The following is a 12525-nucleotide window of genomic DNA, read 5'->3' on the forward strand; positions in this document are numbered from 1 at the left end:
TGTTCAGTTCTCATATTCTGCCTCTGTAAACATATGAAGACATTTCAAGGAAAAAGATAAAAAATCGAAAGCCTTGTACATGTAATGTGATTGAGAAAAGCTTGGATTTGCATTTAGGACATGAATGTACATTTCATCACAATTTCAGTTATGAAGATGTCAGCGAGCTTGCTTTATCATCCGAAGTTATTTCCTCTTTCTGTGTAGACTTGTTCGGTTGAGCTCCCAAGGCTTCCTGTAACTCCCTTTCATTATTACTCTCTGCATTGTAAACAAAGAGCTTTGCAACGATCAGAAAGAACAGTAGATTGAGAAAGCTCAGGACAGCATTGAATGCGTAATAATAGTCCAAATGTGAGGCATTTATGTTGTCTAAAATCCACCCTTTTCCATATTTCTTGGTAATATCAGACACAGTTGACAGCAGAAAACTACTCAAGAAGTATCCAACTCCCATACTGGTTGTAAAGTAAGCAGTTCCAAGACTTTTCATGCCTTCTGGTGCTTGATCGTAAAAGAACTCAATTTTTGCAACTTCAAAGTTATCAGCAACTCCCATAAGAGCAAACTGTGGGAGAAGAATGAAAATTGAAAGAGGCACGGTTTGATCTTTCTTGAAGATTTCGTGCTCCCTGGCAACCCTTAAACGCTTTCGTTCTGCCAAAAAAGCAGTGACCATGATTACAACATGCAACACGAGGCCAATCCCCATCCTCTGCAGCAATGTAATCCCTCTTGGGTTCTTCGTGTATTTTCGTACAATGGGAACAAAGAATCGGTCATATAATACAATGGTATTGAGCATGAAAATTGTCACAAATGCTGTGAGACATGCTGGGGGAATCTTGAAATGGGGACCAATGCTTCGATCCAAGGTTGTGCCTTGTTTGATAAAAAGTGTTTGTGTCTGAGATATCATTGTACTAGGTATGAATGTTGCAACCAGAATTGGAATCATTTTAATCATTTGCTTGGTTCGTTCAACTTGTGTTACTGGACATAACATCCATGGTGAATTCGGCCCGGTCTCCACTGCTGCTTTATCCAGGACGCTACAGGAATTGAAGTGATCAGTTATAATTTTTGAACATGATTTCAACATCGTACCCCAGTAAAATAACAATTAACAGATGATTTTATACAAGTATGCATGTTGTCAACCTATCTTTACAGAATTTATGTACATATAGCATAATATTTAGTTTTCAAGTCCCGCAAATGCTAAGGGAGGTGGGCCCCCACTGAGTTTGAGATTTTTTAAAAATATTTTAATATTTTGCGTTTAGAAAAACTCATAGTTAGACTAGCCCCATTGAATTCGAATTCTGTCTCCATCACTAAGTCCTGCCACCACTCATTATATAAATTGTGTAGGTTTCATAACTTTGATGAAAGAATAAATCCACTTGCGCATTTGGAATTTACTATTTGTACATTCGAAGTTGACATCCAGGATGACACTCCCCTCACAAGAGGGGGGCTTACAATTATTTTATAACGTGTGGACCCCCCTCTCTTGTGAGGGGAGTGTCAACATCGAACGTACAAATAACTTTATTGTTATTGTAAATGGACTTTACTATTTGTATATTCAGGGTTGACACCTAGGATGACACTTCCTTCACAAGAGGGGGGCCCACAATTATTTTATTACGTGTGGGCCCCCTTCTCTTGTGAGGGGAGTGTCATCCGGGGTGTCAATACCGGATGTACAAATAGTTTTATTGTAAATTTAAATATATAAATGGATCACATCTTACTGCTTAAATTATAGACGAGGTGATTCAATAATTAATGAATTGAATTTAGTATCCTATGGCTGGATGTCCATTGAATCATTTCATTAAAAAGTATATGTTTTAGCAATGACGTAGTTAACTTTACACACGGGAGAAATACGCTAAAAAAGACAAAGAAAATGGAAGAAAATATGTACCCGAGTGAAGCGGTGCGATCGAGTCTAAACTGGCCAGGCTTAGAGTACTCTTCCAAACTTAGCTCATAAAGAAGCTTTGGTTCGTCTGGTACAACCACCTTCCGCTTCCTTACTGTGGCTATGAGCACCTGAGCCATCTGAGTCAACGGGCTACCAGACAGGGGCTTATGTCGATAATAACGTGTACCCACAGTGAAGACTAGTATCGATACCCCGAGCCCTAGTGTTGGTAGGCCATAGCCAACTCTCCACCCCACATTTTCTTGAATGTATATGAGGAAAGTGTTAGAGAAAAGAGTGCCTAGGAAGATGCTAAACACCCACCAGTTGAAGAATGAGAGCTTTTGGAACTTTTCTTTTGGCTCAAAATCATCAAACTGATCTGCTCCCATGGTGGAGATATTGGGCTTTGTTCCACCTGTTCCAACTGCAATTATGTACAAGGCACCGTAGAAGATGCCGACTTGTAGCACCGAGGCATGTTTATCACAATCCGCGTCCTTTACTCCATCCCCACAAGATGGAGGCCTCAATGAAGGCAACGAAACTGCTAGTGTCAATAAGCACATTCCCTGTTACAAGGTAGAGAATATGACTATGAGTTTGTTTTTTCTTCCTACTTCAGGGCTTCACTATCCTTTTTTAGTGGATTATTCATTTTGGCTTGTTTGAGTAAGGTGGACTCCATGACATCGGACAATATAATGAACAAAAAGAAGCTAAAATCTTATTCATCTGTAGAATCAATTGTCTTGAAAAAGACATGAATATATTTATTTGTATTGTTTGCTGTTAGAGTCATAGGCTGGAGCACTGGAGGACAATTACAAGATTTAATTTTCATTTTCTACTTAATTTAGTCTCTTATTATACAAATCCATCTTACCAAACAAACCATTAGCTTATAGAAAGGAAAACTAGAATTAACTTGGCATCAAACGGTCTTGGAAGCACGACCATACAGGAAAGAATTTAAAATTTTAGTGTAATCAATTATGCGTACCAAACATGCACTGAGAATCGAGTTCGAAAGAAATTAAAGGAATTACCGCAAGGTAAATGGCTGATGCGATGATGAAAGTCCAATACCGACCAAGGAAAGTGTCAGCAATATAAGCACCTAGAAGGGGTGTCATCCATACAGTACCAATCCAGTTGGTAACATTGTTTGAAGATTCCACAGTGCCTTCATGGAGCTTGTCTGTCAAATAAATTACTAGGTTTGATGCAATCCCATAATAAGCCATCCTCTCAAAGATTTCATAGCCTGTGATAGAGTCCACATAATTCATAAAACTGCAAAATGTGAGAATTCCATGAACGGTGTAATTGAGGATTGAAAGAAAGGCCTGGCATGAGAAACTTCAAAAAAAAAAATGAAAAGAAAAAAAAAAGAGTTTTGTTCCAGCCCAAGAAACATGATGCTGCAAACAAAGCTTCTGAATTCAAGTCTAACTGCCATTGAAAACTTATTACTTATATAGGACTTTTAGTAATAACTTTGTATCATCAGAGCAAACAAGATCCTGAATTCCAGTATTACTGTCGCTTTAAAAAATTGGTCACGTGTCATGCTTTTAATAAAAAATGATGAGATTTATAGAAGAGTCTTTTCTTGTGTATAATCGAGATGACCTTTTTGATCTATGGATGTACATGTCTTTCCATTTCGTAGTGTTAGATCTAAGGACGTGTGTCAGGTATTTGTTACTTACCAACAATGAAATAACAAGCTTTCCATTTCCCAGTGTTTGATCTAAGGACAGGTCTCCCTTTCAGGTCAACAGTCCCATCTTGTGTATAATCGAGAAGACCTTTCTCTTCCACCTTCATCATCGACATGTTTGAGAGAGAGAATTAAATTTATAGAACACGAAAAAAGCTCAAAGCCATAGATATTTTGAATGGTAAAAGCTTACAAGTGATGATGTTTATATAGACCTTGTAGCCAGTATACAAAATTTTCGTTGATATATACTATAATAACTTCCCCAATCATTTCTGTTGTTATGACTTTGTTGGTTTATTAACAACTAAATTTGGCTTTTTCCTTGATATTATCGAACTCATAGGTCAGCCTTGTCGAGCATTCCAAACTTTGGCATCAGAAGTCACTGAGGCTTTTCTTTACCTAGTTTTCATTTTGAAAATATATATGTGGTGTGCCCGTTGTGATTTTTCATCCTAAAAAATTGATTTTTTGACCGTTATTTCACTATTTCATTAGTCATTTTTGACTTTTTCTCTCATAGGTGGTCTTCATTTTTCTCCTAATGGTCAAAAAATCAAAACCTCAAAATCCCTGCCGCATAGTAATCTATTTTTAGATTATAGATTATTTTGGCAGTGAAATGTGTAAAATTCATGTCTGCAGAACCAACCAACCGATTCATACTTGTCAAGTCAAAATGGGCATCTCAAAATTAAAAATATAGATAGATGCTCATATCAATCAGAACAGAAACGCCAATTTACTTGAGCTTGTACCTGGAATAAAATAAAATAAAATAAAATAAAAAATGTACACTGGGCTGGTACATTTTTTTAACTAAAAAAATAAAGTGGGAAAGCTTATGCCGGCTGCGGCTGCTAGTCCAAAAGGCACGAGCTGATAGAAGGTGATGGGTGATGCATATTTTATGAATTTTCTAAAAGATCCTAAAATTGCTTGGCAAGAATATCATAGAATTGCTTGGCAAGCAAAAATAATAAAAAATCAGAATTATATAAAATTCACTAGAGAAACTTGAGTATCAAGAAAGTTTCTGTGGTTTGTAGACATATGTAGAATTATCTAGAAGAAATCATATGTAAGCTATGGTCTATAAATAAGACACGAGTCTCTCATTTGTATGCGAGCAAAAACCATTGTCATTCTAGTAAAGTTACTTTCTCCTACCCACTTTGTCTACTAAATTACTTTCTATCAAAATCTTCCATACTACTAACTTCCAACAAAAAACCAACTATTTTTTACCACCAAAATTATCCCATACAAAACATATTAAACCATCTAATCTAATCCATCACTACAAGAAAAACCATCAGAAGGTAATAATATATGAAGTGTTAACCTAAGCAATAACTTCGAATTTTCTAGTGGATTTAATATTGAACCTAATGGAGTTTCGAGATAAGATTCATATAATAGTTCTAAAACAATGGTGGCTGGTAAAATGAAAAATTGGGCCAATGGACAAACACTATTTATTTGTGGGAAAAATGGAGTGTTACTCATGTAACAGGGCTACTAATGACAAGACACGTGAAATGGAGAAGGGGTTGGAGATTATTCGACGAGCTCCAAACACTATATATTTGTGGAAAAAAATGGAGTGTTACTCATGTAACAACTAGCCCTGCTCAATCAAGTCGTGTTTTTGAAAAAATAACGAAAACCGATGAAACTATTTTCAGTAAAAAATATAAGGCCTTTCAAATAAATTTAATATAATAATTATTTGCACTTTAGCTATTGATGTTTGACAGAAGACGAGATATTAGAGTTTAGGAGGGCGAAAGTCTAATCTATTGAAGAAACAATATGTTAATTGTTCAGTGTATATTTATGCATAAGAAGAATATACAAGTCGTGTTTTACACAACAACGCCTACTATTACCCTTTAAAACCCTCCCACAAGCGAACGAAGAACCAGTAAGCTTGGCAGTTGGCAAGAAGAACTTCAAACTGAGATGCCAGTAAGGCATTGGTTGGTATATCAGCAAACAGATCAGATGTAGCCACATATTAAACTTTCAACTACTTCGAAATAACTTTTTATCGCAAAAAATGTATGTCAACTTCAATTCGTCTAGTCCACAAATCAGGGAACTTGCACTCACATCATCATGCCAAATAGCATGACAAGCTGCAATAGACACACCTAACTCATGAAACAAACTTTGAAGTCAAATAATGTCAGTGGCTGCATATGCTAGTGCTCGATATTAGACCGTGCGATTAGCGATGGATCCAGGATTGAATCCAATATCGGGTTACAAAAATTCAAACCAGGGTAATACACGAAAAAAAAATTTACATATAAAAAAACTGTTTTTACAAGAAAAAAATGAAAAATTCCTTAACAAAATTTTTTTTTGGGCCTTGGGGGGACTAAGCCCAGCGCCGTCCCCCCCCCTCCCCCCCCGGCCCTATCTATCCCTGAGTGCGATCACTTTTGTTTTCTGGAGAACCTCGTAACATATTCCTCCTTAGGAACAGACAATACTAGTGGTAGGGCAGATCTAACACCTGGCGAGCCCCGCGATCGTGCGTGCTAGATCCGATGGAAGCCATTTTTTTGGTTGGCAATAGATTAAAGGTTTAGTTTATATTACTGCTAATTCAGTTCATTTTCAAACATTTCTTGTGGCTCACTTGGTTAGAGCTTGAATGTACATAGTGCAAGTCTCGAGTTTGAATTCTGTAACGATAAAAAAATAATAATAAATAAATTATTGTGCAATTTTTAAATTCTACAATTTTTGCCAAAATTCAATAGGGAGGGAGGACCAAACGGGATTCAAACTTGTGACTTCTTGTTAGAGGTATTGTAAGCGTGACCATTATAGCATCCCTTGAATGTTGACAACAAATTTAGTAAAATAATATTTGTTAGGTTTTATCTGTTTTAATACAAGTATAATTATAAAGATTCGAATTCATACTCTTCCATTATATAAAACTTGGCAACAATGTCATTTGATGAGTATAATTTATTTTTATAACGGAATTATATATATTCAATTTGAATAAAATAAATATTAATATTTAAACTTTAGACCTTGTTTGATTCTCATTTTTTTCAAAATATGTTTTTTTCTTTATTCTTTTCAACCACACATTTTTTAATAAAATAATATTACACGCAGATTCAAAACTTTTTTTTTGGGTTATTTTTAGTTACACATTCTCTATCAAATCATTATTATAAAATGTATTTTTATTTATTTATTTTTTTTCAAAAAATGGGTATCAAAAGTGCTCTTAATATTTTATTGCGGTCGACGATAGACGGAAGCCAGTGTTGACACAAACTCCTAGATTCACCCCTCGATTGGTGGACCTACGACCATCTACAATTGTGAAATGATACATACTACATCATTTCATACTACTATTTGTAAAAAGACTGAAAGTTCTTTCAAGTTTAAACCTCCATTGTCTCTGTTGATTTTAATTCAAAAACAGATCTCACTTTATTGTCAGAGCTGAATATGTCCCCACAATGGTCATGCCGTCCTCAAATGTCTAATTTTATGAAGTTAGAATTTATTTTGTAACTTGGACCTATACCGATAAATTTGAAATGAAACGTGTTTTCGCCAAAATCACAAGACATTTAAATAAAGATTTGAATGATTTCTACCTATTTGGACTAATTTTTTTTATTTTTTTATTTTTTATTTTTTTGCTTTTTCTGTAGTCTAGAACAACGGTTTTGTGTCACTATGGATGCCCGCCTAAAAGAACCTCTCACTAACTTCTTCTTAGAAAATGTGCCAGTGCCAATTATTATGATACTAGTTTATTATGAAAAATGAGAATAGGTAATATGAAAAGTAATAAGAATAGGAACACAAGATTTACGTGAAAATTCAATTTGAAAAAAAAAATTAATAATTCTCGAGTAGAATAATAGAATTCACCAATTTTAATAATGGAGGATTACAACAGATCTCTTTGGACCAAATTAATAAGTTGGATAATTAGTCAATCTCAATATATTTTGTACACCACATATTTATAATCAAATAATACAATAAGTAAAATCAATAATGAAGTATTTGAATTGAAATTGGACTCCAAAACACCGCCAAATCACGAAACCTTCTCCTTATCCATCTTGGACTCCTTCAAGACTTCTTCAAGTCATACTACGAACCCCCAATAGAACTTTGGTCATATCTAAATTCCAACTAGTTGGGACATGATCTAGAGACTCACTGATAATCAAGACTTTCAAACATAATGCCCATATTCCAAACGAACAGAAAAAAGGGCTCAAATGGAAACTAAGACAAGCCGAGAAGAAACCGAAAAAAGCACGGGAGAACTTTAATCTCAATTGAGAAATGACAATGTAGGTTTGAACTTGAAAGGACTTTCAGTCTTTTTTAGTCGGTAGTATGTGTAATTTCACAGTTCTAGATGAAGCTGTATAAAATGTTCTTGCATTATGTTACCTTCTCCTACAGATTTCTCGCCTCGGGTAAGCAGGAGCTCCTTGGATGTCATTATCCTCAGGAGAAAGAACTCTTCTTGGAGTTGGAGGGTTCGACCTTCTGGAGGAAATGACTCCTTTTATTGGCTTGAGGATTTAAGTAGAGAAATTGAGCTCTGCCATTGACAATGAGACTATCATCTTTTCTTCTAGTCATCATTAAGCAGTGCTCCTCTCTCAAGTTTGATCTAACTGGTGATAAACTATAGGTTTTTCGATCGTTGGAAAAAAGTATTCACCTTCGTCATGTTCCATTGCCTCCTATCTTGGAGACATTTTGAAAAAAGAGCTATCATTTTGTTGATCCATGAAATTGTTGGGCAACTCTAGGTCCAAATTGAGTGAGTTGAATCTATCCACTAGGCAACAAAATCTTGCTTCTTTTACTTTCTCTTCAGCTTAGACTCTGTAAAACTTAATTTACTTAAGAGTGCACTTAGTTCTGTAGGAATTGGTTCAAATATTAAATGAAAAGGTGTGTAAAAATTGGAAAATGAAAATGTGTGTAAAAAATGGAAAATGAAAAGGTGTGACTACGTGTCAACTTCGACCAAATATTCAGACTGGATCCGATGGTCAAATTACAAAAGTAAATAGACCAACTTATTCTACTCATCGAGTAGATCGTCGTGGTATATTTGGAATCTCAAAACCAATTCCAGATGAATGAGAAATTGCGGACCAAAGTTGGAGAAAATGAAGTGTTGCAACTTTTCAAAAGGTGCAGGTTTTGACCAAGTGTTGCAATTTTTTTGAAAGGATGCATGTATTGGCCAACACTACTTCATTTGTACCCTTTTTACATCTATAAATAGAATCATATGGACATAGTTTTGGACACATCAATTGCATTGAGCATTCATTCTCCTCTTGCAATTCTCTTCTTTCTAATTCTATAGTATTTCATACATTCCCTTTGTAGAAGGGAAATTCTGTCAAAAGTTCGTCGGTTTCTTGTGGTTTGAAGTGCTGCTACCACAAGTTGTGAATCCATTGTATCTTGGGAGACAAGTTCCATTCACCGTGAGCACCGTAGCGGGGCAATTTGTCTTAAGGAAAGAAATGACATCTCGCCTTGGATTATTCTCTATTTCTACTCCTTCTTAATCCTTGTTTTGCGTAATCTTTATCCCGAAAGTCTGTCCAAATTTTCATTCATATAAATTACATTTTGATCACACTCTTGCGGGTTAAAACTAGTCAAATAAATATATCAAAAATCAACCCTTACATAACCCATTTTATAAGTCATCTCTAACAATTTTAAGACAAATTCGTGTGTCTTTGTGGTTGGTTGTGGACAAACATTACTTTGTTTGAATAGTGCTTTGCGTACTATTCCTCCACGGATATTATCATCATTTTGTTGAACTTCTGTTTGTGTAACAAAAATGACTACCATCGGGATTTCGTCAAGTTAAAATGGTTCCAATAATGAGGTACCATCCGTGGCTATACCGTTGCATAATACTACTATCCCACATGGGGAAAAGCCAGAAAAATTTGCAGGAGTAGACTTCAAGAGGTGGCAACAAAAGATGTTTTTTTTTATCTCACCACTCTTAATTTGGCTAAATTTTTAAAGGAAACTGCACCGACTGTACAAAAAGAGGAAAATAATCGTGAATCGATTATTGCTTTGGATGTATGGAAACACTTGGACTTCCTATGCAAGAACTATATCCTAAACACATTGGATCATACACTATATGGGGTGTATAGTTCAAAGGAATCAGCCAAGGAACTATGGGATTTTTGAAGACAAAGTACGAGACCGAGGATGCCGGAACAAAGAAGTTCATCGTTGGCAAATTTTTGGACTACAAGATAGTGGATTCCAAAACTGTAATTAGTCAAGTGCAAGATATTCAAGTCTTGTTACACGACATCCATGCCGAGAAAATGGAATTGAGTGAATCATTCCAAATGACTGCCATTATTGAGAAACTCCCTCCTACGTGGAGAGATTTCAAAATTTACCTCAAGCACAAACGCAAGGAAATGAACTTGGAAGAATTGATTGTGCCCTTGAGGATTGTAGAGGACAATCTGAAAACTGAACGGAGGTCGGTTGATCAAGATTGTGTAAATTTTGTTGAAATGGAATTAAAGGCAACAAATAAGAAACGAAAGGCTCTTAATTATGCACCACGAAGAGACAATTCCAAGAAAGCTAAGAAGTTCAAAGGGAATTGTTACAACTGTGGCAAGGTTGGATATCGTTTAAGTGAATGTCAAAAGCCAAAGAAGAATACTCAAGCCCACATGGTTGCAAATAACACTCTATCCGATGGACTGCAATAAATGAGTTTATCTGCAGTAGTGTCCGAATGCAACATGATTGAAAATACTAGAGAATAGTGGATTGACACCAGCGCTACCCGCCATGTGTGTGCGGACAAGGGAATGTTCTCCAACTATCAAGAATTGAATGGGGAACAACTATACATGAGAAATTCTGTAAGTTCAAAAGTGAAGGACAAGGTAAAGTCACTTTGAAGATGACATTCGAGAAAGAACTCGTCCTCAACAATGTCCTACATGTGCCGGTAATAAGAAAGAATTTAATGTCCAGGTCTTTACTTAGCAAGAATGGTTTTAAACTTGTATTTGTATCCGATAAATTTGTGTTGTCTAAAAATGAGATGTATGTAGGAAAATGATACATGTGTGATGAAATGTTCAAGTTGAATGTTCTTACAATTGTACCGAAGCAAGTCGTTATGAATAAAACTATAAATTCCATTTACTTGCTTGAGCCTTCATGTTTGTGGCATAATCGATTAGGACGTGTGAATTACAAATCGTTGCGCAAACTAATGAATCAAAGTTTAATTTCGACGCATAAAATCAATCGTAATCATAAATGTGAAATATCTGTTAAAGCAAAATTGGCTAAAACACCATTCCATTCAATATAAAAGAACACAATCCCTATTGAATTGATCCATAGCGATATATGCGATCTAAAATTTGTACAAACTCGAGGTGGGAAGAAATACTTTGTGACATTATTGATGATTGTACAAAGTTTTGCTATGTCTTTCTTTTGAGAAGTAAAGACGAAGTTTTAGATACATTCAAAACCTATAAGGTTGAAGTTCAAACACAACTTGAAAAACGAATAAAAAATATTCGTAGTAATAGAAGAGGTGAATATGGGGCACCGTTTGAAGACTTTTATTCTGAACATGGAATTGTTTATCAAATAACGGCACCTTACTCTCCTCAATCAAATGGTGTTATAGAACGCAAAAATCGAACACTTAAAGAAATGATGAATGCCATGTTAATAAGTTCGGGTTTACCACAGAACATGTGGGGAGAGGCTATTTTAACGGCAAATAGTCTTCTTAATAAAATACCTCTTAAGAAAATGGAAGAGACACCATATGAACTATGGAAAGACTATCCTCCATCCTACCAACACTTGAAAGTGTGGGGGTGTTTGGCTAAGGTTGAGGTACCTAACCCTAAACAAGTGAAAATCGGTCATAAAACGATAGATTGCATACTTATTGGATACGCTAATAATAGTAGTGCATATCGATTTCTTGTATACAAATCCGAAATACAAGACATACACGAAGGGACCATAATTGAATTAAGGAATGCGACATTCTTTGAAAATATTTTTCCTTGCAAAGATAAGGAAAATACAAGTTCTAACAGGAGATCATATGAAACTACCAATGGAACTTCACATGAGAAAGAACTAAGGCATAGTAAAAGGGTTAGGACTTCCAAGACATTTGGCCCAAAATTTCTAACCTATATGGTAGAGGATGATCCAAAGACTTTCGATGAAGCAATGTCTATACCGGAAGCACCGCATCGAAAAGAAGCTATTAATAATGCAAAACCATACATGGGAGTTGGTTGATTTACCTCCCGGTAACAAGCCTTTAGAATGCAAATGGATATTCAAAAAGAAATTGAAAACTGACGGATCCATTGATAAATATAAGGTTAGATTGGTTGCTAAAGGATATAGGCAAAATGAAGGACTTGATTTCTTTGATACCTACTTACCCGTGACTAGAATCACGTCGATAAGGTTGTTAATTGCAATTGCGGAAATACACAATCTTGAGATTTATCAAATAGATGTAAAAACAGCATTCCTAAACGGTGAGTTAGAAGATGAGATTTATATGGAGCAATCTGAAGCGTTCGTTTCTCCTAACTAAAAACACAAAGTGTGTAAACTTGTTAAGTCCCTGTATGGATTAAAACAGGCTCCTAAACAATGATACCAAAAATTTGACAAAACAATGTTGCCAAATGGATTCAAGATCAACGAATGTGACAAATGTGTATATATTAAACATACACCGTATGCCTATGTAATTGTTTGTCTATAC

General features: G+C 35.4%; 1 protein-coding gene across 1 annotated transcript; it reads right to left on the reverse strand.

The window, feature by feature from the left end:
- Positions 1-40: 40 nt before the first annotated feature.
- LOC111369755 (protein NRT1/ PTR FAMILY 5.2-like) lies at positions 41-3821 on the reverse strand. Its single transcript, XM_022991396.1, has 4 exons — positions 3652-3821; positions 2986-3203; positions 1937-2508; positions 41-1052 (listed from the first exon to the last, which is right to left on the reverse strand). The coding sequence occupies exons 1-4, from the start codon at positions 3776-3778 to the stop codon at positions 149-151; spliced, it is 1821 nt and encodes a 606-aa protein (XP_022847164.1). The 5' UTR covers positions 3779-3821; the 3' UTR covers positions 41-148.
- Between the last annotated feature and the right edge of the window lie 8704 nt (positions 3822-12525).

The sequence above is a fragment of the Olea europaea genome, chromosome 20, assembly GCF_002742605.1.
Source record: "Olea europaea var. sylvestris chromosome 20, O_europaea_v1, whole genome shotgun sequence".
NCBI classification, from domain to species: domain Eukaryota; kingdom Viridiplantae; phylum Streptophyta; class Magnoliopsida; order Lamiales; family Oleaceae; genus Olea; species Olea europaea.

Bases quoted from the DNA above. Each gene is read 5' to 3' on its own strand.
- LOC111369755 (XM_022991396.1), bottom strand. From the start codon at position 3,778: ATGTCGATGATGAAGGTGGAAGAGAAAGGTCTTCTCGATTATACACAA. The intron at 2,509-2,985 runs GTAATTCCTTTA...ACCTTGTAACAG, and splicing joins CATCAGCCATTTACCTTGCG to GGAATGTGCTTATTGACACT. The intron at 1,053-1,936 runs GTACATATTTTC...CAATTCCTGTAG, and splicing joins GATCGCACCGCTTCACTCGG to CGTCCTGGATAAAGCAGCAG.